This window comes from Lithobates pipiens, unplaced genomic scaffold, assembly GCF_037356315.1.
Source record: "Lithobates pipiens isolate NorthernLeopardFrog02 unplaced genomic scaffold, aLitPip1_a1.2 Scaffold_18, whole genome shotgun sequence".
NCBI lineage: Eukaryota > Metazoa > Chordata > Amphibia > Anura > Ranidae > Lithobates > Lithobates pipiens.
Genome location: NW_027507758.1, coordinates 454,212,489 through 454,235,917, shown reverse-complemented (window position 1 = coordinate 454,235,917; position 23,429 = coordinate 454,212,489). Strand labels below are relative to the sequence as shown.

Sequence of the window (23,429 nt, the reverse complement as noted above, 5' to 3'; positions counted from 1 at the left end):
TCATTAATAAATTGCGCGACAGTACCTCACCTATTGACATCATCCCCACAAAACTACTGAAAGAATGCTCCGACATCGTGGCTCCAACCATAACCCACCTCATAAACAGATCATTCCAGGAAGGGATTGTTCCCAGCATCCTCAAACAAGGCATCGTCAAACCTCTACTCAAGAAACCAAACCTGGACCCTTAGGATCCAAACAACCGTAGGCCAATTACAAGCCTCAACACCATTTCTAAGATCATGGAGAAAGCTGTAGTACATCAGCTACAACTTCACCTGGATACTCACAAACTCCTGGACCCGCTTCAATCAGGCTTCTGCCCAGGTCATGGAACAGAAACAGCTCTCCTCAAGATTTGGGATGACGCCCTCGAAGCAGCAGATGACGGAGATCCGTGTCTCCTCGTACTGCTAGACCTAAGTGCAGCGTTTGATACAGTAGATCACAATACTTTACTCGTCCGCCTCACAGAAGTAGCCGGAGTCCAAGACATAGATCTGTAATGGTTCGCGTCCTTCCTAGGAAATCAGTCGCAGACAGTGAAACTAGGAAAATTCCTTTCCAAAACTCGGGCAGTCACCTGCGGAGTCCCTCAAGGCTCTCCTTTTATCACCCGTTCTCTTCAACATTTACATTCGCCCACTCCTTCAAATCATCAGATGCTCAGATCTCTGCTTCCACTCTTACGCTGATGACACGCAACTTTATTTCCAGATCAATGGAAAAAAAGATCACCAACAACAACTTGAAAACTGCCTCAAATCAATAGAGGACTGGATGACCACTAACTCCCTCCAGCTGAACGAATCGAAGACAGAGCTTCTTATCTTACACCCAAATCATAAGCCCGCAACCAAAACCTCCTGGTCTCCACCAACCGTCTTTGGGCAGACTATCTCCCCAAAGACCAAAGCGAAGAGTCTCGGGGTTATTTTAGATGCACAAATGTCAATGGATGCGCAAATGGGAGCAGTGGTCAGTGGATCTCACCACCTGCTGTGCATGCTTCGCAGACTCATCCCTTTTATCCCAAAGAATGACAAAGCAGTGGTAGTTGGAACAATCATTAATTCACGACTGGACTACGCAAACTCGCTTTACATAGGATTACCACAATATCAACTTGCGCGATTACAACTGATCCAAAACACGGCGGCAAGGCTGATAACAGGAAAGAAACCCTGGGAATCCATCTCTCCTTCGCTGAGGAGCTTACATTGGCTAACCGTAAAAAATCGGATCACGTTCAAGACCCTTTGCCTCACCCACAAATGCGTGCATAGAGAAGCTCCGCAATACCTAATGGAGAAAATAAATCATTACACACCAAACCGCAGTCTTCGATCAGCCAACAAAAACCTCCTCCTCGTGCCCAAAGCCCGGTATAAATCCAAGGGGGATCGGAGATTCGCTGTCCAAGGGCCTCGCCTATGGAATGCTCTACCAATCAACATCCGCCTGGAAGAAAATCACCTGGCTTTTAGGAAAAAACTCAAGACCTTCCTCTTTTAGCAGATGATCAAAGCTCTCCACAGCGCCTAGAGGCGATTCAGTTCGCATTGTGCGCTATACAAGTATTTCATTCATTCAAGTATATTGAACCAAAAAAACTAAATGGCACCGTTTTGTGTTTAAAAAAAAAAGTCCTTGCCTTTTCCAAATATGCAGCAGCTGAAAAAAGTCATGGATGTGAACGTGTCCCATAGGAAACCATGTAAATGAACTGTAGTGTGTTTCTGCAAAAAGCATAAAAAAACAGAGGTGTGACCCAGGCCTGAGATGTTTAGTAACATAATGGGGTTTAAAAAACTAAAATTACCGTATATACTCGAGTATAGGCCGACCCGAATATAAGCCGAGGCCCCCAATTTACCCCCAAAAAAACTGGCAAACTTATTGACTCGTGTATAAGCCGAGGGTAAGACATGCCTGTCCATCCCTGTGTGTGTGTCCGTCCATCCCTGTGTGTCCGTCCATCCCTGTGTGTCCGTCCATCCATCCCTGTGTGTGTGTGTGTGTCCATCCATCCATCCATCCCTGTGTGTGTGTGTCTCCATCCATCCATCCATCCATCCCTGTGTGTGTGTGTCTCCATCCATCCATCCCTGTGTGTGTGTGTATCCATGTGTGTGTGTGTGTGTGTGTGTGTGTGTGTGTGTGTGTCCAGCCTACCTGTGTCCTGAGCCTTTGTCCCGAGCCTCCGTCCCGTGCCGAGCCTCCTTGCCTCCGTGCCTCGCCGCCGTGCCTTGCCTTGCCTCCGTCCCGTCCCGTCCCGTCCCGTGCCGTGCCGTGCCTTGCCTTGCCTTGCCTCCGTCCCGTGCCCTCTTCGTTCGTCGGCGCCTCGGCGGCCATTGTAAAATTCAAAAGCTGCGCCGCCGCCTTCGCCTGTGATAGGCGGAACACTGAATTTCCCAGCAGCCTGTGTTCCGCCTATCACGTACATCGTATCATCCTCGTCCGTAGTACGAGGATGATACGAAGTCCGTGATAGGCGGAACACAGGCTGCTGGGAAATTCAGTGTTCTGCCTATCACAGGCGAAGGCGGAGCCGGAGGCGCGGCTTTTGAACTATAGAATGGCCGCTGTCTGTCTGCTCGACACGCTGATCGAGCGGGCAGACAGCGATGACTCGAGTATAAGCCGAGGGGGGCACTTTCAGCCTCAAAAAAGAGGCTGAAAATCTCGGCTTATACTCGAGTATATACGGTAGTATAAAAAGAGCAAAAAATCGCTACTGTAAGGGGTTCATTTTTTACTATTGGACAGGGAAAGTAATATTTACAGTAGCGATTTGCTCTCTTTGTACTATAAAGGGCTAATTTTAGTTTTCTTTTTTTTTAACCCCATTATGTTAGTGGCCGATTAATCGATTATGAAAATGGTAATCGATTAATTTCATAATCTATTAGTTGTCGATTAATTGATTAGTTGTTTCGGCCCTAATCAGAAGACCTATTAAATCATTACTGTACCCCCTTCCCCAGTAAAAATAGTGAAAGATGGATCAGGGACCTGACAAATTCCGATCCATGTATGACCATCCCTGTTTGACAGGCGTTGATTATTATGCCCCGTACACACGATCAGATTTTCCAACAACAAAACCGTGGAGTTTTTTCCAAAGGACGTTGGCTCAAACTTGTCTTACATACACACGGTCACACAAATGTTGGCCCAAAATTCCAAACGTGGGAACGCAGTGACGTACGCTGAGCCGAGAAAAGAAGTTCAATAGCCTTCTACTTGATTCAGAGCATGCGTGAACTTTTGTACAACAGACTTGTCTACACACGATCGGACTTTCCGACAACAAGTATTGTTGGAAAATTTGAGAAACTGCTTTCAAACATTTTGTGTGCGGAAATTGAAACGGCAAATGTTCGCTGGATCATACACACGGATGGTCTTTCCGACAACAAGCTCACGTCGAAACATTTCCCATTGGAAAGTCCAATCGTGTGTATTAGATTTTGTTATGTCAGTTTGATAATTGCAAAAAAATATACAATGTTTCTGATTAAAATCCATTAAGCTCTCAAATCCGCCCCAATGGAAACACATTCCAACTTGTTTTCTTTAAAGTTTTAACTTATTTCTCTAACATGTCTATATCTTGTGGTTGTGGAGAAAGTAATCATTAGGATTTAGTCAAATCAAGAAGCCACACTATACAAGATATGTAAATATCAGAGGAGGGGATAAACTGGAATTGTGGGCAATGAATAACAAAAAAGGTACTTTTTTGCCTACTTCAGAACACCAATACTTTGTCTATTAGTGAAGTTTGGATATGCTTATTCTTTATATACCGTATTTATCGGCATACAACACGCACTTTTTTCCCCTTAACATCAGGGGAAAATCGCGGGTGCCTGTTATACACCGATCCTCCGCGATTTTTGAGCCTCTGGGCGGCTTTCAGCCACCTCCGGCCCTTCTTGGCGGCTTCGGCCCTTCTTGGCGGCTTCCGCCCACCTTCGGCCTTTCTCGGCCGCTTTCGGCCACCTTCAGCCCTTCTCGGCGGCCGAAAAAAAGCAGAGAAGGGCCGAGGAGTGTCCGGAAGCGGGCCGAGGACTACCGGGCGCCGCCAAGATACGCAGGAAATCTCGGCGGTACCATTTTTAAAAATAGAACTTGAAAATAACCCTGACAAGGGGACAACGATGGACAAGGCTGCATTACAAGGCTGCAATGATAGACAAGCTGCAATGATGGACAAGCTGCATGACAAGGCTGCATATGACACTGACCAGGCTGCATGTGACACTGACAAGGCTGCAATGATGGACAGGCTGTATGACAAGGCTGCATATGGACACTGATGAGGCTGCATTGATGGGCATTTAAATGTAAGTGTTTTTTTTTTCCTTTAAAATTCCCTCCTAAACTTGGGGTGCGTGTTATACGCCGGAGCATGTTATCCTGCCGATAAATACTGTATGTTTGAAACTATTTGATTTTCAATATTTTTCTTTTGTTGAATTGTTTTTTAATATTAACAAAATATGGCAGAAAATAAAATATTCCTGGTTGGACCAGAGTGAAAAAACACCTGGTTGTTATCTATGAATTGTACAATTGGAATCTTGTTCATCAGCCAACGTTTGCGTGGAAATACATTTCTATTAGCATAAACCTCTTCTTTTTTTTTTTTTTTTATTGCCACGCCTCAGATATTACATTTAAATGTGTTTTTAATAGTGGCCTGGCCTTTTAAACCACCTTATGATCTGATATTGAAAAAATATCAAAATTGACTTATACATGTGTTTCTGATATTTTTGTAGGTTCTAGGCACAGGACTAGAATGGAAAGGAGGAGATGTAACAAATTCAATAGGAGGAGGCCAGAAAGTTCGTCTGTTAAAGGAAGCGTTAGAAACCTTAAGTGACCAGAAGGACCTTATCGTTCTTTTTACAGACAGGTAACTTTTTTATATTTTTAAATAAAGCCTGATGCTTGTGCACACCGAATACATTTTTTATTTCTTAATTTTTTTTTTTAAGGGCCAGTTCTTACAAATTTAATTTTTCTTTAATTTGATGACTGTTCTTTATATCTCTTAAATCTATAAGTACCAGACTTTGAGGTTGCCGGCTATATAAAAAACAAAAAACAAAAAAAACAAAAAAACAAATGAACCAATGACCAGTTAAACTTTTTTTTAGTTGTTTACTATCCCGGTATTCTGTAAGATAAAATAAAATGTATACAGGGGTAATGATTGTTTTCTCAGAGAGTGCACTTGAAATAAGTAAGGTAACTTGCTAACCACTAAGCAGGGGTACTGGCCTATAATTAAATTACAAACTTCTACCTTCCTTTATTTTTTTTTTAAATGCCACAATGAAGGGTCATAGTTAACCAGGTTTGTAAAAGTTTGTTGGCTTAACGATCTGTCTAGAGGCTAAAGGATAGCAGCTGCCAAAAGATATATAAATCTGCTTTCCCTTCCAGTAACCTTATTATACTTATATTTAGTATACTTGTGATCCTATGACTACTCTAAAAAAAGGGAAAAAAAAAAAAAGCCTTTGAAATTGACCAATTCAGCATACCAATTAAGCTGATTTGTAAAGGTTAATTTTTTTTATTAAAATTAATATTGCTCTAGGAGCACTTGTGCTTGCTCCCGAGCCCCGCTTTGTGTATCTATTGACATGCAGAGTGTGGTACGGCCCCACTCCCTCCTCACTGGCTGTGACTGACAGCTTAAGGAGTTAATGGCTCCCACTGCGGTCTCTGAGAAAGTAAGAAGGGAGAGAGTTGAGAGATCTGCAGTTATCATTCACATCGCTGGATCAAGATCAGGCTTGCTTAAGTATGGGAGGAGCTGCACGCATAAGTCTTTTACCTTAATGCAAAGAATGCATTAAGTTAAAAGAAAACCTTCGGACTTTGGAACCACTTTAATTCCCAGTTGCCATCAAAGTACTTGTAATACTTTGGATAACTATTGTGCTTTTGTGAGCATCAAGCACTAAATCTGTGCAGCGTCATATGGTATTTTTGTAGTCCTCACAAACAGAACTGTTAAGCTGACTTTTTACTTGCAGTTAGGTAAAAACTCATGATTGAGCCATGTTTTTACTTTCTTACCCTTGTTCTCCATTAAGCTGCAAAGACAGCGAAGGGTGTGTACATAAGCTGGGGTCATGATGCTTTGCAATGTGATACAGCATAAAATATTACCACTAACACATTCAACCGGAAGTGCTACCTGCTGAATGTAGCCCATTCAACTAAATAGGGTGGCCCTGCAACTGTGTGCAATGTACGCAGTTGTGGCATGCTAGTGTGGGGGTTTAAAAGGTTCAAACAGGCAGGAAGGAGATGGTAAAATACCTTCTTAATCACTGTCAATGCAAGTATAATCAAAGCCTTACACAAATCGTCTGCTCCAACCTGACTAATTCTTATTCTTTTCACCTGAGTGGATCCAAATCTGAAGGCAAAAGGGGAAAATAATTAATAAACTCCTTCATAAATTACATTTAATAGGAGGATAGTATGTGACCAGTCTAAACTACATGGAATGTTCACCAATGCCAGGAGCATGGGTGCACTAGAGATACTGTTGTACAAGGGGGATTTGGATTTTGTGTGAACTTCATAGACCTGGTTCAACAGCTCTCATGATTGGCTGCAACCATTCAAAGGTATACCCTTTATCACAGGGATAGAGAGGGTAAAAAAGGGGGAGGGGTATGCCTATATATCAAAAATGTAGAAGTGAATGAGAGATGACATCACTAAGCGTTAGCTAGGGAGGAGGTGGAATTATGGGTAGAGCTCCAAAGGGATAAAGATAAGGAGGAAATATTACTGGGAGTATGCTATAGGCCCCCTAACCTGAGGGAGGAGGGGGAGATGGATGTCCTGTCACAAGTTGGATTAGCAGCAAGGATGGGAAGTGTTATAATGGGGGATTTTAATTATCCAGACATAGACTGGGCGGAGGGAACCATGCATTCGTCTAAGGCTTGCCAGTTGCTAAATGTCTTGCAGGACAATTTCATGGTTCAGATGGTAAACACACCAACTAGAAATAAAACGTTACTGGATCTACTGATTACCAACAATACAGACATAATCACGGATGTAGAAATATGGGACAATTTAGGAAACGGTGATCACAGTTCAATTGGCTTCAGTATAAATCGCACAAATGGGGAATAAGGGGAATACAAAGACACTGAATTTCAAAAGAGCCAACGTTCCTAAACTACAAACCTTGTTTGAAGGCATGAATTGGGATAAAATCTTAGGAACAAAGAACATGGAGGAGAGATGGGTTTTCTTTAAGAACATTAAATAAGGGCATTAGCCAATGCATCCTATTGGGTAATAAATTGAAAAGAGCGAACAAAAGTCCTGGATGGCTTAACTCCAAAGTAAAAATGCCTTTTTTTTTTTTTTTTACTGTTTAAATCGATGGGTTTACTTCCACTTTAAACTATGTAGAGGGTTCTTTACTGTAAGAGTGGCAAGGATGTGGAATTCCCTTCCACAGGCTGTGGTCTCAGCGGGGAGCATCAATGGTTTAAAAAATCTATTAGATGAGCACCTGAAGGACCACAACATACAGGGATATACAATGTAATATTGACATATAATCGCACACACAGGATGGACTTGTGTCGTTTTTCAACCTTACCTACTATGTAACTATGTAACTATGTAACTCAGTCAAGCTTTGTCTCTGGACTTTATTGTGCTATTTTCATAATGGTCGCACTCATGTGGTTTACTGGTAGTTTTGTTAATTATAGTTTGGGTGAACTTTTGGGTTGTACTTGTTCTGGGAGCTCACTGGAACGTCATGTTCCATTTTTTATTTTATTTTTTCCCTCGTAAAACCCAAAAAATGTTGCATGAAGTTTGTAAAAATACATTTTGTGTCCTAGGAAAAAAAAAAGTTAAATGCACTAGAATAGACTGCAAATGCCAAAAGGTATTTAGCATAAACACTTCTAACAAAGTCTGAACGTTTTCACATCCAGAACAATGTAAAAGGCTTTTCGCATAGTTTCCACATGCTTCCCAAACGATTTTGGGAAGAAACAAGGTCTTCTGAGTATAAGGGAACACATGACTCTCTTGGCTCACACAGTGCATTGCCTAACACATGAACAGCCAATAGCTAGACTGGTGGATTCTTAGCCCTTTAAAGGTATGGCTCAGACCTACCCGTAGAATTACACAAAAATATAAGGTGCATAGCAGTATGAGTGTTTTTTACTTTTCTCTGAATTGTCTCATAGGACAGGCTCTCTTAAAGCAATATTAAAGCCCTTGTTTTAAAAAGATAAATATGTTATACTTACCTACCCTGTACAGTGGTTTTGCACAGAGTAGACTGAATCCTCCTTTTCTCAGGTCCCACACTGGTTCTCCTGGCTCCCCCCCTCCTGCTGGGTCCCCCCACAGCAAGTAGCTTGCTGTGGGGCACCCATGCTGGCACACTCCTGAGCTGCTGCTCTGTGTGTCCATTCACACACAGAGCCATTGCTCGGCTCTGCCCTCTCTGTCTCCTGATTTGCTCACTGGCTGAGATTGAGAGCAGAACCTCTGGTGCCAAAAAGCCAATCAGGAGTGTGAGTCCACGGAAAGCCAAGGCTCTTGTGGACATTGCTGCATCAAGAGGGGGCTCAGGCAAGTATTACTGGGGATGCTGCACACGGAATGTTTGTTTTTTACCTTCATGCATAGAATGAAGCTCACAACCACAAGTGTGCTGGAAATGAAGTGGTACAATATTGCATAATTGGACAAAAGGTGTTTTATTTTTGGGTGTGGTATGGTATGGTGTGGTGTGTGTGTTTTTTTTTTTTTTGTTTTTTGTTTTGTTTTTTTCTTATGGATGAATTCAATTGATACAGTATATCAGATGGTTGCACTTTATATATTACAATTTATCAGTTTTATCATGCAAAAATACTTGATTCATATGAAAGAGGCCTTTAAATCGAATGCATAATCTGCACAGAAAACAGATTTGGCAGATTGATTTTCTGACCTGGTGGTTACAGATATTGGCACTCAATATTGACCTCCTGGTCAACCCATGGCAGCGCAGCAGTCATGCTTGGGTACCTTTTTAAACTGGGCAAAAAATAGAGAATCATATTCAGGAAAACCTCAAAGATTTAACTGATCCTCTGCACTAAAAACATGATGATTTTTATTTATTTTTTTTTTTTTTAATATCTGTGAAAAAGGGATATTATATCAGTCAGAGAGTGTTGAAAAGAATGATAAATGGGAAATCTATGATTGCTAAAATGTGTGTGTGTGTGTGTGTATGTGTATATGTATGTATGTATATGTGTGTGTGTGTGGGATATGTGTGGGATTAAAGAAAAACATCCCCACAATAGTGTTCAGTTGGAGGAATGTGTCAGTGATAGGTAAAAGTGCCCAGGTGTTGGCTACCAGTAGCAGGAAAAATTGCCTCATACGTGATCAGTAAAAGCAAAAAATACCCTGACGTCAGTAAGAGGGGAAAAAAAAATCCTCTTCCATTGCTGTAAACAATGCCTCAACATCAGAGGTCAGTAGATGGGAGGAGGTCAGTAGCAGGCAAACATGCCTGGTCAGTAGCATGTTCAGTATGGGGAAAAATGCCTAGTCAGTACAGGAAAAAACATGCCTTGTCAGTAAGAGGGGAAAAAACTGATCACTAAAGATTATATAATACATCTATTTTCAATTTCAAGCTAACAGTTTATGAGCAATGCCATGAGTGCCCATATCCTTTACAGATTTCCACTATGACGTTGGAAATATGGAGACTATGCCAGAATCTGATGGTCTGTGGCTTCTGGTTTATGTTGAATTATGAAGACAGGTAGACCTTTGTCAAAGCATCCATTTCCATCTGTAAGCTTGGTGCTGCAGGCAACCTGTATAAAATACAAAAGCTAAATGTACCATGTTCTCTTTTCATCATTGGGATGTTTGCATGTGGACACTGGTGTATATCAGTGTAGTTTAGCTATTAAGTTTGCAATTAAATTTTGTCATTGTCGCCATGTGATTAAATTGCTCAGTAGCAAGAAAAGGAACCATTCTATCCTTCCTCTAGTTGCCTAAATGTAATGCCATTTTATTGTTTTCCATACTATGAGCCATGGGGGTTCATTTACTAAAGGCAAATTGTTCACTTTGCAAGGGAATGATTCCCAGAGCAAAGTGGTGAAAGGTGAAGCTCTGTTGACTTGCATCATTCATACATATGTAAGCAAAAATGCTGTGCTTTTTTGATTTTCCTTGCATGTGATTGGGTCATCTTTCCAAACTGAAATTCACTGAATTTACTCTGGGAAATATTCCCTTTGCAAAGTGCAACTTCCCTTGAAATGTAAACAGCCAATTTTCCTTTAGTAAATCCACCCCACTGATAAATGCAGATCAGGGAACTTGGAAGAAAGTCCCCATTTTGATACTTAATCAGGTTTAATGTGTTTCTAGAGGCAGAAAGTCCTTTGCTCTAATGCATTTTCTGCATTAAAGTAAAAAACCCTCCACTGTCTGTGCCCCCCCCCCCCCCCCAAACGCTTACCTGACGCCACTCTCAATCCAGCACTGTTTCCATTAGCAGCTTTGCGGTCTCTTCCTGCATTCCTGGGCTTTACTGAGAGCAGCGAAAGTCATTGGCTCCCGCTCGGCCAATCAAATCCAATGAGGGAGCAAGGGCAGGGACAAGCCGTGCTGTGTGGGGGTGTGTGTGTGTGTGTGTGTGTGTGTGTGTGTCTATAGATGCACACAGCCTGGCTAAGGGTTCAGCCCACATGAGTGTCCCAATAGCTATATAAAATGTTTGTCATTTTAATAAATAACTTTACAATCGCTTTATTGACTGAAACTATTTAATCAAAGGATCACAATGACAGCCATGTCCAGCATCTGCAGAATGAAGTTGGCAAGGGCAACTGCCATGTTTTTCTCAGTAACTGTTTGTGTTACAGTGTACAGTGGGGGAAATAATTATTTAATACCCTGCAGATTTTTTTTAAGTTTGCCCACTTACAAGGAACTGAAGGGTCTATAAATTTTTGTATTTTTAAAGAGTAAGTAAAGGCAAAAAAAACCCCCAAAAAACACACCTTGTAAGGCAAAGGCATAATGAGCTAGTATGCATAGCATACTAGCTCATTATGAATAACTTACCTGAGAACGAAGCCCCCGAAGCGATCTTCCTCTTTGCCGCTGCCATGTATCCCGGAGCGACTTCTGGTTCTCGCTGTTCTGGCACTGTGATTCGCCGGAGCCGCGATGACGTCACTCCTGTGCTTGCGCGCGGGAGCCGACACTCACGGCACATCGCCGCGATCTGCGGCCTGCCCAGTGCTCCTGCGCGCCGCTGTCTACGGCGCATGCGCCGTAGACAGCGATTGCTGTCTTCGGGTAAATATCTCCTAAACCGTATAGGCTTAGGAGATATTTCTTGGGCCTACAGGTAAGCTTTAATCTAGGCTTACCTGTAGGTCAAAGTGGTTTGTAGGGGTTTACAACCACTTTTATTGATATAGATCAGTGATGGCGAACCTTGGCACCCCAGATGTTTTGGAACTACATTTCCCATAATGCTCATGCACTCTGCAGTATAGTTGAGCATTATGGGAAATGTAGTTGCAAAACATCTGGGGTGCCAAGGTTCGCCATCACTGATATAGATAGAATATCGACCAAAAAGCATAATACAAATGTTATAAATTGAATTGCAGTTCAGTGAGTTAAAGTATTTGATCCCCAAGCAAAACTAGACTTCGTACTTGGAGAAACCCTTGTGAGATAAAACGTTTCTTGTAGTCGGTTACCAGGTTTGCACACATCTCAGGAGGGATTTTTATCCACTCTCTAGATCTTCTTTAAATCTTTAAGGTTTCTCAGCTGTCGCTTGGCAACTTGAAGTTTCAGCTCCCTCCATAAATTTTCTATAGAATTAAGGTCTGGAGACTGGCTAGGCCACTCCATGACCTTAATGTGCTTCTTCTTGAGCCACTCCTTTGTTGCCTCTGCAGTATGTTTTAGGTCATGCTGGAAGACCCATCCATGACCCATCTTCAGTGTTCTGGCTGAGGGACAAAGGTTCTCATACAAGATTTTACAGTACAAGGCCCTGTTTGTTGGCCCCTCAATGCGGCAAAATTGGCCTGTACCTTTTCAGCAGAGAAACTGCCCCAAAGAATGTTTTAACTTCCATGCTTGACTGTAGGGATGGTGTTCTTAGGGTTACAGTATCTTTCTTCCTTCAGACACAGCGAGTCGGGGGTTAATGCCAAAGCGCTCAATTGGGGTCTCATCTGACCACAGCACTTTCTCCCAGTCCTTCTCTGAATAATTTTAGATGTTCATTGGCAAACTTTAGAGGGGCCTGCACATGTGCCTTCTTGAGGAGGGGGACCTTGCGGGCACTGCAGGATTTCAATCCATGGTGGCATATTTTGTTACCAAGGTTTTTTTTGGGGACTGTGGTCCCAATTGCCTCGATCATTCACATGCTCCTCCTCCTCCTATGATAGCAATTCTAGACCCTTCTTTTCTTTGTAGATTACCCTTTTGATTGTGAACTCAATCCCCACCATCTGGTTATATTTGTTTTTTTGTTCCTAATGGGGAAATTTTCCCTCCCTTCCTACCTACCTACCTACCTTTCACTGGGATGGGAAATTGTGGGAAATCTTTTCAACAAAAACTTTTTCTTACTAAAGAGATTTTATTACTGTCTCTGTTCTTACACTGAATATTTTTTTTTTTTTCATGCTTCCTGTCCCTTTGACAGCCTGTGGGTAATACAGATTTATAGGAAACCATATTTTTTCTATTATATTGAAACACTCTAGTGTCATTGCTACTTCCACTCCAAAGGGAACATCTCTCCAATTTACTTTGTTAAACAGCTGTATTTTGCTAAATTGTGAGCTCATGTAAATCAAATCCAGCTATTTGTCTGGATTTTAAAGACGTGTAAACATACATCTTGAATCATGAGATGATCTCATAGTGTTTTTGTGTTTTTTTTTTTTTTTTTTTTTTTTTTTTTTTTTTTTTACATTTTTGTGCTAAGTAATAACGTCACTGTCTAATAAAATATACTATACTTGAAAAACACACTCAAACTTGTGTTAGAAATTCTGCTCCATTACAAGCATAGAACATAACATCGTAACTGACAATCTTTTTTTTTTTTATATATTTTTTTTTTTTTTTTTTTTAATTTAGCATTCCACCATTGTACATTTCACCATTGTAATTTTAAATACCCCTGTAATTGACCTTATTAGTGTTCTAACAATCCTTTACAAGTCTTGACATGTAGTGATAAGGCTTGGCAGATAATACTTTGTAGCTGACCTGTTTTACATTAGAGATGTTCCCACACTAACTGAAGCCAAGTTCAGATTGTAGGGACTCGCAGTGAAATGCACTCTCCTATAAACACATGCAAGCAAATACTGCCTTTATTGTTAATATTTTACTTACAAATGTACAATCGTATTTTATCTACTGTGAATGATCTTTCAGTGCCATGGTTTTCCAGGATTGTGCCTACGTTTTTCCAAAATTAAACAAGACATGTAAACTTACATTTGTTGCAGAGGCATGCAACAGTATGGTGGAAAATCCCATGTGTAGTTCAGCCATAAAAATGAGTTTCCATGTTGTATGAATGGAAGAGAAGGTTACTATTTTCCATGACAAAAATGGAAAATAAGTTCCCCCCTCTTCCTTCACTGCACATGCTGAATACAGTTAAGACATTGCCACTTTGTGGCTAATCTAACCATATTTTTTTAGAAGGTTGGGTTTGTCTGGTGAACTTTTAAGAGGACCAATGATTCAAACTGAAATGTACTGCTATATATTACATAAAAACAATGCAGCACCTTGTCTCTCCAGAGATCACCATCATTTGTCAACATGTAGCCTACAATCAGTTATTAGGTGGAGTTTTTCACACTATGGGCCCATGTAAATACCTAACACATGGGAATAAAGAGTTTTATTTTGTTTGTTTTTTAAACAAGTTTAGTTACCATATTTTCAGATGCATCCAATAAAATTAGAAAATTGGTCACATGTTGAAATCCTTATATTTTTTTATTTTTTTTGGGTTAGGCTTTGTGAATACATTTATGGAATAAATCACTCAAAACCGTTCTGGTAATTAGGTTAAACTTTTTAATGGGCAATAGAAGTTAAGCAAAAGAAAACCATGGGTCTTTAAACAATGCCTAAACAAACTGTGCTCTGTTAAAGTAATTTTGAAGTACCGGTAATTGTAGGATGCATATATAAATCTTCCTTTTATCGAATGTGTTTTCCAGCCCACTTGTTTGTAGGCAGTTAAACAATGGCCTTTACATGAACAGTAAGCTCCTTTGTAATAAAGACATCCAGATGAAGGCAGGTACGGCAGGATTGCTGGACAGTGAGAACTGTTTTTTAGTGTTTATTCATTCTGGCCTGTTTCACTGCAGCAACCACATCTTCTGTTTTATCAGACTTCTCTTGTCCGCTTCTAGGAAGCTGTCTTACTTGGCCTGTAAGTGAAAATATCCACCTGCATTGAGCTGGGCATTCCTAATATGTCCCATCATAATCGGATGATATATACAGGCAGCAATCTGTGATTGGTCAATCTTGTACTTAGAATTCAGGATTAATTCTGAAAGCAACTGAAATGGAGAAATCATAAGATAGCCTTTTAAAGATGCTTATACAGTTTCCTTCTGTGGAGACGAAAAAGTTTAAGCACAAATCATTATATTCAACCCATATCATAAATATGACTACATTCTGCATATTTAATCCAGCCTACAGCCCTGTGAAATATTCTCTTAACCATTACAATACAGGGCACTTTCGCCCCCTTCCTTCCCAGCCCAATTTTCAGCTTTCATCGCTCTCGCAATTTCAATGACAATTGCGCGGTCATGCTACACTGTACCCAAATGAAATTTTTATCATTTCGTTTGCACAAATAGAGCTTTATTTTGGTGGTATTTATTCACGACTCCGTTTTTTTATTTTTTGCGATATAAGCAAAAATAAGCGGAAATTTTGGAAAAAAAAAACATTTTCTTTTTTATATTTTAAAAGAAATCCAATAAAATCAAATTTTGTCATAACTTTAAGCCAAAATGTATTCTGCTACATGTTTTTGGTAAAAAAAAAATTCCGTTAAGTGTATAATTGGTTTGTGTGATCACGGACATATGTACGCAAATGATCATGTACATGTGTGTGCAGGTGATCACGTACATATGTGTGCAGATAATCATTGGGACATGTGATTTTAGTGGGACATATGTTTTTATTATTTGGGGACATGTGTGTTTACACTGTGTGGTGATGTGTGTTTACACTAGACTAGTGATCAGTGAGTAAAAAGCTGTAAAAACAGCTCATACTCGCTGATCACCAGCCGGCTGCAGCGATCTGCTCTCCTCTCCTCAGCGACGACTTCCGTGTAAGAGAGCCGATTGCCTAGAAACCGGCTGTTTGTTTTGATCACATGATGGCTGTGATTGGACATGCCTGTCGTGATCAGGAGGGCCAATCACAGAGCCCTCCTGCCGATCCGAGATGTGCCATGTCCGGGTGACACGAGCGCATTGGGAGTGCGCCACTGCGCGGGCACGTGCGTGCGCGATTCCCTTCCTTCTGAAGGACGTTCCTCAACGTCCAGTCAGAAGGAGGTGACTCCCACCCGGCCGTATATTTACATTGGCCGGGTGGGAAGTGGTTAATCAGTCCTCTTGATGTAAAAACACTAAAGCATATAAGTTTCGGTCTTGACTAAAGATGAGCCGAACACCCCCTGGTTCGGTTCGCACCAGAACCTGCCAACAGACCTAAACTTTGTGTGAACTTTAGAACCCTATTAAAGTCTACGGGACTCGAATGTTCAAAATCTAAAGTGCTAATTTTAAAGGCTAATATGCAAGTTACTGTCCTAAAAAGTGTTTGGGGACCTGGGTCCTGCTCCAGGGGACATGTATCAATGCAAATTTTTTTAAAAAAAACTGCCGTTTTTTTCAGGAGCAGTGATTTTAATAATGCTTAAAGTGAAACAATAAAAGTGTAATATTCCTTTAAATTTCGTACCTGGGGGGTGTTTATAGTATGCCTGTAAAGGGGGTCATGTTTCCTGTGCTTAGAACTGTCCCTGCACAAGTGTCATTTCTGCAGGAAAAAGTCATTTAAAATTACTCGCGGCTATAATGAATTGTCAGCTCCCGTAATACAGAAAACAGTCATTGAAAGTCAGTCATTGATTAAAAAGAAAAAGCGTGGGGTTCCCCCAAATTCAATTACCAGGCCCTTCAGGTCTGGTATGGATATTAAGGGGAACCCCACGTCAAAAAAAAAAAAAAAAAAAGACGTGGGGTTCCCCCTAAAAATCCATACCAGACCCTTTATCCAAGCACACAACCTGGCAGGCCGCAGGAAAAGAGGGGGGAGATGAGAGAGTGCCCCCCTCCTGAACCTTACCAGGCCACATGCCCTCAACATTGGGAGGATGCTTTGGGGGTCACAGACCCTTCAAAACACCTTATCCCCATGTTGTGGAGGACAAGGGCCTTATCCCCACAACCCTGGCCGGTGGTTGTGGGGGTCTGCGTGTGGGGGGGCTTATCAGAATCTGGAAGCCCCCTTTAACAAGGGGACCCCCAGATCCTGCCCCCCCCATTTGAAATGTACCCCTACTATTTCACAAAGAAAGTGTAAAGAAATGTTAAAGACAAACACACTTTTGTAAAAGTCCTTTATTAAAAATTTAAATTAATAAGATTCCAGTGGTGGTAATCCACTCTTGCTATCCAGCGATGGATGATCATCTCTCCGAGGTCCAGCGACAGTTGATCTCTCTGTCCAGCGCAGTCCATCCATCCTTCCTCTGTCTCCACTGGCGGAGACACTGTGGGATCCCGGCAGCCTGACATTTCTTATGAGGGTGGGGCCACCCGTCACCTGACCCCACCCCCTTTGACGCAAGTGGGGAAGCCTGGCTTCCCCAATGACGTGTGCGTGACCCCGCCCCCCTCTGATGTAACGGAAACCTGCGTTACATCAGCAAAGGTGGATGTGGTCCATCCTCAGGCAGGGCATGTTTGTCTGTTTAGTGGTGTTGCTTGTGCTATCCAGCTACAGTGTGCAGAGGAGTTGGTGGACTAGCTTACTAATTCTACCACAGTGTACATGGCTACTCCTGCCATAGTCCAACCATCATACATGGGGGAGTCAGCTGAGTTAATTGATGTAATTCATGTAATGCACAGGCATTACTTGATTCTGATGGTTCTGAGGGAGGGAGTAACATGAGCATACGGAGGGGAGAACACTGTTAAACAAATTGGCAGTCATGTTCCCCCAGCCACAGCATATTACCAAGTTGGCTCCAGTAATAATGTGGATGGAGGGGATGATGATGTCACTGACTCAACTTGGGTGCCTAATAGAGCAAAAGAGGAAAGTGAGGGAGAGGCGCAACCCCAACGAGGCAAGATGTCCTCCAGAGGCAGCCATCATTGAACAGTAGGGAGAAGTCACTCTATTCCATCAGATTGTAGCACTCTTCTCAGCCGGCGCACTTCCCACGGCTCAGCTGTGTGGGCCTTTTTTTTTTTTTTTTAGCACACGTGCAGTCGATCAACCCCTGAAGAGTGAGACTGAACTCATGAAATGTGTTGGGTTACCATGGACTATTCTATTACTGTATGTAACCGTGTAATGGATTTGTATATTTGGGCCAACTGTTTGGCATTATAACACCTTTTCCCAGTTCTATTGCTGGCATATACTCAATAAACTATGACTAAGCTCCGGAGGGCAGAGTGAAATGCATTGGGGGCATGGCCTGGTTGGAGTCCAGGCTGAGGTTGCCACTCCATTCATTGCTGTAGGACACCATAGATGTGCGACTTCAAGGGGTCTACTAAAGGCAGATCCACTCTGCACTACAAGTGCACTTGGAAGTGCAGTCCCTGTAAATCTGAGGGGAAGCTCTACTGATTTAGATCATCCATCATGTACAAGAAAAACTTACTGTTTTTTTTTTTCCTTGTATGCCCCCCTCAGAGTTAGTGACTGCACTTCCAAGTGCACTTGTGGTGCACTTGTAGTGCAAAGTGGATTTGCCTTTAGTAAATAACCCCCTATGTTTTTATTACTGGCTGTGTGATTCTTCATCTAAGGTAACAAAGGGCAAAACGCTGCATTTTATACATACATGGTTCAAATCATTTAATGGGCAGGCTGAATGTACCAAGCTGATTGATCAATCAATTTGGTTACAACCAGCCTGCTAGATTGTCTCGTAATTATTGCTAGTGTCTGCTATAGCCGATAGGTAGCGATAATTAAGGTCTTTTCCCAGTGGGGTCGGCTTCCCGTCCCTGTCCCTGCCAGGAGAAGTCAATTGCTCAGCAAAAGGAATTCCCCTGTCAGCACTGTCTGTGTTGATGGGGGAGTGGTGTGAAACCTGGGGTTGCAGGAAAAATGTGCACTGTGTGTAGCCTGCCTTAATCTCTGTGATGCTAATAAAATGAGTTTGTATCTCTGTTAAGAACTATACTATCATTTCCTGACCTGTAAAAAGTCAAGGGACTTTTTTTTTTTTTTTTTTTTGGCCCTAATAATTATAATTATAGCCAAACAATGAATAAAAGGGTTGCAAGGACTTAAAACAAATGACATTTAAAAACTATAAAATTATCTAAGAATTGTCTAATTATCTAAACTCCACACACTTTCCTGCACTCTGATTTATGTGTTGGATTCTTATGAACATTTTTAACATTCCTGTAAGTGCGTCCAACTCCCTCTTGGAGACATGGATGAAACACCTTATGATGAAAAATTGTGCAGAATTAGGGCCACGTTTCAGAACTGATATTTCCTTTTCACATATTTGTGCCCTTTCTAGATTTATCATGAATGTGTGATTACTTTAAAGTTTTCAGTGGAAAAAAAAATCAGTATCTGCTTCTTGTTTCTCTGACAGAACTCCAGTGCTGACATTGTCTAAAATAGATATAGCAACTGTTGGAAAGAAAACATCACCCTAAGCTTCTACATAAATACGCCTCCGCACCAAAGAGTCTGGCAGCCTTTTTTTTTATATAAAATAACTTGTGCCGTGCATGTAACCTTTCATTGTTTTCACAAAAAATTTGTAAATATCAGATCTTAAATTTTTCAGAATTTTCTGTGAAAATCATAACATTTTTACAAAACATCATCATGTAGGTGAAATGCAGTGGCGTTATTAGGAAATGTAAAGTTAAAGCATATCTTCAAAAATTTTAAATGTAAGATAATGTAGCTTTGCAGTTCTTTCCTGCATTCGTTTTTATTTTATTATTTTTTTATATAAAATTTCACCTGGTAATACTGTGATAACGAACTGCCTGTATCTGTGGTGGAAGCCATGGTTGCCACCTGTTTTACAGAAGAAAAATAAGATTGGTTTAAGTTTGTCTAACTTGATTTGACCAGGAGTCTACATTTCTGGCAAGATCAACACGTATTTTCTGTAGTTGTTGAAAATATATTTTTGGCATGAAAAATAAAACAAAATGCATCTATTACCTCCTATGATAAGCTGCAATATATATTTCATTTTTGAGTATATATATATATATATATTCTTTAAGGTGCTTTTTTTTTTTTTTTTTTTTTTTTTTTTTTTTTTTAATGGGCTTTAAATTGCTATTGAGGGTTACTTCTAGGGCTGCAACTAATGATTATTTTCATAATCGATGAGTTGGCCGATTTATTATTTTGATCGGTTAATAACCTTAAAAGAAAGTGTAGTGTATAATTTAGTTAACTGTGCTTAGTTATAAAACACAAATTGCTGCAAAAATGCATTACATGCTTTCCTGCAGCTTCTCCATTGAAGTAAATTGAACCAAAAAAACACAGATTTGCAAAAAAAAAAAAAAAAAAAAGTCCCTGACCCTTTCCAAATACGCAACAGCTGAAAAAAAAGCATAGATGTGAACTTGTCCCATAGCAAATCATGTAAATGAACTGTAGTGCGTTTCTGAAAAAAGCACCAAAAAACACACAGATGTGAACCAGGTCTAAGACGTTCATTAACATAATCGGGTTAAAAAAAAGAAAATTAGCCCTTTATAGTACAAAAAAAGTAGATAATCACTACTGTAAGGGGTTCATTTTTTTACTGTAGAACAGTGAAAGTAATATTTACAGTAGCAATTACTTGCTCTTTTTGTACTATAAAGGGCTCATTTTGGTTTGTTTTAACCCCATTATGTTACTGGCCGATTGATTATGAAAATTGTAATTGATTAATTTTCATAATCAATTAGTTGTCGATTAATTAGTTGTTTCAGCCCTAGTCATTTCAACTGTCCTGTACTCATTCTTATGTCAAAACACACTTCCTGGAATTCCTAAAAACTTATTTTCAAAGTGGCTTCTATGTGTTCTAAAAGTGGTGCGGCGTTTGTCAAATGAATGTACCTCAGTCTGTATTCCCAGGGCACACATTTCTGGAATGAGCACCAAGACTCCTTTCACACCGAGGTACTTTACAGGTGCTACAGCGCTAAAAATAACATCTGCATAGCACCTGTAAAGCGCCGCTCCTGTGTCTCCAGTGTGAAAGCCAGAGTGCTTTCACACTGGAGTGGTGCACTTGCAGGACTTAAAAAAAAAAAACTCCAGCAAGCAGCATCCTTGGAGCATTTATACACATCACGCCTAAACTGCTCCTGCCCATTTAAATAAATGAGCAGCGCAGATATACAGCCGGCATAGCACTGCTGCAGAATCGCTTTGCGGAGGTTTTAACCCTTTCTCGGCCGCTAGTGGGGCTAGTGGCCAAATTTTGCTACAAAATTGACAGTAAAGCGGCACTTTACCGCCGACGCACCCACTGCTCCAGTGTGAAAGGGACATTAAGGACCAGGCCTATTTTTCAAACTTGGTGTTTACAAGTAAAAAAAAAAAATGTTTCTCCAAATTTACTTAGAACCCCCAAACATAATATATATTTTTTCAGACACCCTAGAGAATAAAATGGTGGTTGTTGCAATACTTTGTCACATCGTATTTGTGCAATTTTTTTTTTTTTAATACACATTTTTGCATTAAAAAATAAGAGAAAATTAAAGTTAGCCCATTTTTTTCTATATTGTGAAAGATAATGTTACGCTGAGTAAATTGATACACAACATGTCATGCTTCAAAATTTTGCATGGTGACAGATTTTTACCCTTAAAAATCTCCATAGGCAACGTTTAAAAATTTCTACAGGTTACCAGTTATAAGTTAGAGCGAGAGCAATAATTCTAGCCCAAGACCTCCTCTAACGATTGCGGCGATGCCTCATGTGTGGTTTGAATATAGTTTTCATATCCCGGCTTGACTTATGTATGAGTTCACTTCTGCAGATGAGCTCCGTGGGATGGGGTGCTTTAAAAAAAAATAAAAAATAAAAAATGGTGTCATTTTTATTTCTATTACAAGAAATATAAACATCCATTGTAATAGAAAAAAAAGCATGACAGGACCTCTTTAATGTGAGGTCTGGGATCAAAAAGACCTCAGATCTCACATTTACACTTAAAAGCAATAAAAAATTATTATTATTTATTTTTCAATAAAAAAAACAAAAAACAAAATCCCCTTGTAAGACCATTGGGCGGTTTGAAGTCGCTTGTGGCATCCAATGGATGAGTAGCAGAATGTGTTTTGGGGTGTAATTTCAAGTATGCCTATGCAGTGAGTGAAAAATAACTTGTAAATATGACAATTTTGTGAAAAAAAAAAAGTTTTCATTGTGGAAAAAAAATTGAAGCTTCAAAAAAATTACTATGGAGGTTATTTACGAAAGGAAAATCCTCTTTGCACTGCAAGTGCACTTGGAAGTGCAGCCGCTATGAATCTAAGGGGTAGATCTGAAATGAGGGGAAGCTCTGCTGATTTTCTCATCCAATCGTGTGCAAGCTGAAATGCTGTTTATTTTCCTTGCATACCCCACTTGAATCTACAGCGACTGGATTTCCAAGTGCACTTTCAGTGCAAAGTGGATTTTCCTTTAGTAAATAACCCCCAATGCCTCTTACTAGATACTTTGGACTGTCTTCTTTCCAAAAAGGGGGGATTTGTACTGTCCTGACATTTTTAAGACCTCAAGAAATGAGGTCATCAGTACATCAGGATTGATCAATTTTCAGTGATGCATAGCATAGCTTGTAGACTAGAACTTTCACACAAATTCGTTATACACTTATCTTTTTTTTTTTTTTTTTTTTTACCAAAGACATGTGGCAGAATACATTCTGGCCTACATTTATGACAAAGTTTGATTTTATTGGATTTCTTTTAAATTCGGAAGTAAAAAATATATATTTATTTCAAAATGTTTGCTCTTTTCTCACTTATATCGCAAAAAAAAAAACCCAGTGGTAAATACCACCAAAAGAAATCTCTATTTGTGTGAATAAAAATTATAATTTTGTTTGGGTACAGTGTATGACTGAGTAATTGTCATTCAAAAGTGTGAGAGCACTGAAAGCTGATAATTTTGGTCTGGGAAGGAAGAGGGTGCCCAGTATTGGTTAATGAGCTCCACTTCCATATTATGTAAACTGCCTTTTTAAGTTTGTTTTTTTTTTTTTTTTTTTTTTCAACAGAAAGGAAAATGCATACAGTGGGAGGGAAGAGACGGTACACACAAATTTAAAAAATTTGACACCAAAAAAAAATAAAATACAAAGCGCATGAAATTAAATAAACTAAGCTATCCAAAATATACCCCTCTATATTTAGAGTGTGTTTTGTTCCTTATGCCCTGTGCACACAGTCGGACTTTGACTCTAGTGGTGAGACCTCAGGTTCATAGCTTCCCCCACCTGCTACAGATAGTATGTGACACATGGTACACATAGTCGGACCTTCCGATGGAAAATGTGCGATTGGATCTTGTCAGAAAATCCGATCTTGTGTGGACTCCATCTGACTTTGCCCTTGTACACACGGTCGGAGATTCGACCGACGGATTTTGTCCGAAACTTTTGTATACACACAGTCGGACAAAGTTGTTGGAAAATCCGACGTGATGACGTTATTTCGTTACGACGGGACTATGTTCATGCTAGTAGCCAATAGCTTTGGTGTAGGAATTTGATCTGAGCATGCATGGCACTTTGTCCGATCGGAATTCTCTACACATGATCGGAGTATGTCCGATCGGAGCATTTTGTCGGAAAATATTTCCAGCAAGTTGGAAAAGTTGGTCCAGATATTCAGACAAACAGTCCGATGCAGACCACACACAGTTGGAATATCCGACAAAATGCTCCGATCGGACACATTCCGACGGAATCTCCGACCATGTGTACAAGGGCTTTTTCCGCCGGAATTTCCGACACACAAAG

The 23,429-nt window shown here is 40.4% G+C and overlaps 1 protein-coding gene and 1 non-coding gene across 3 annotated transcripts in view; both read left to right on the top strand.

Moving 5' to 3' along the window:
* PLOD2 (procollagen-lysine,2-oxoglutarate 5-dioxygenase 2) overlaps positions 1 to 23,429 on the top strand; it is a 214,495-nt gene that overhangs the window by 80,604 nt on the left and 110,462 nt on the right. For both annotated transcript variants that reach the window (XM_077488240.1, XM_077488241.1), the window contains exon 3: positions 4,794 to 4,930. In XM_077488240.1, the coding sequence (XP_077344366.1) occupies positions 4,794 to 4,930 (137 nt within the window). The remainder of the gene's footprint in view (positions 1 to 4,793; positions 4,931 to 23,429) is intronic.
* On the top strand, positions 13,671 to 13,807 carry LOC143990730 (U6atac minor spliceosomal RNA). Its single transcript, XR_013277443.1, has one exon. It is a non-coding gene; the product is annotated as a U6atac minor spliceosomal RNA (small nuclear RNA).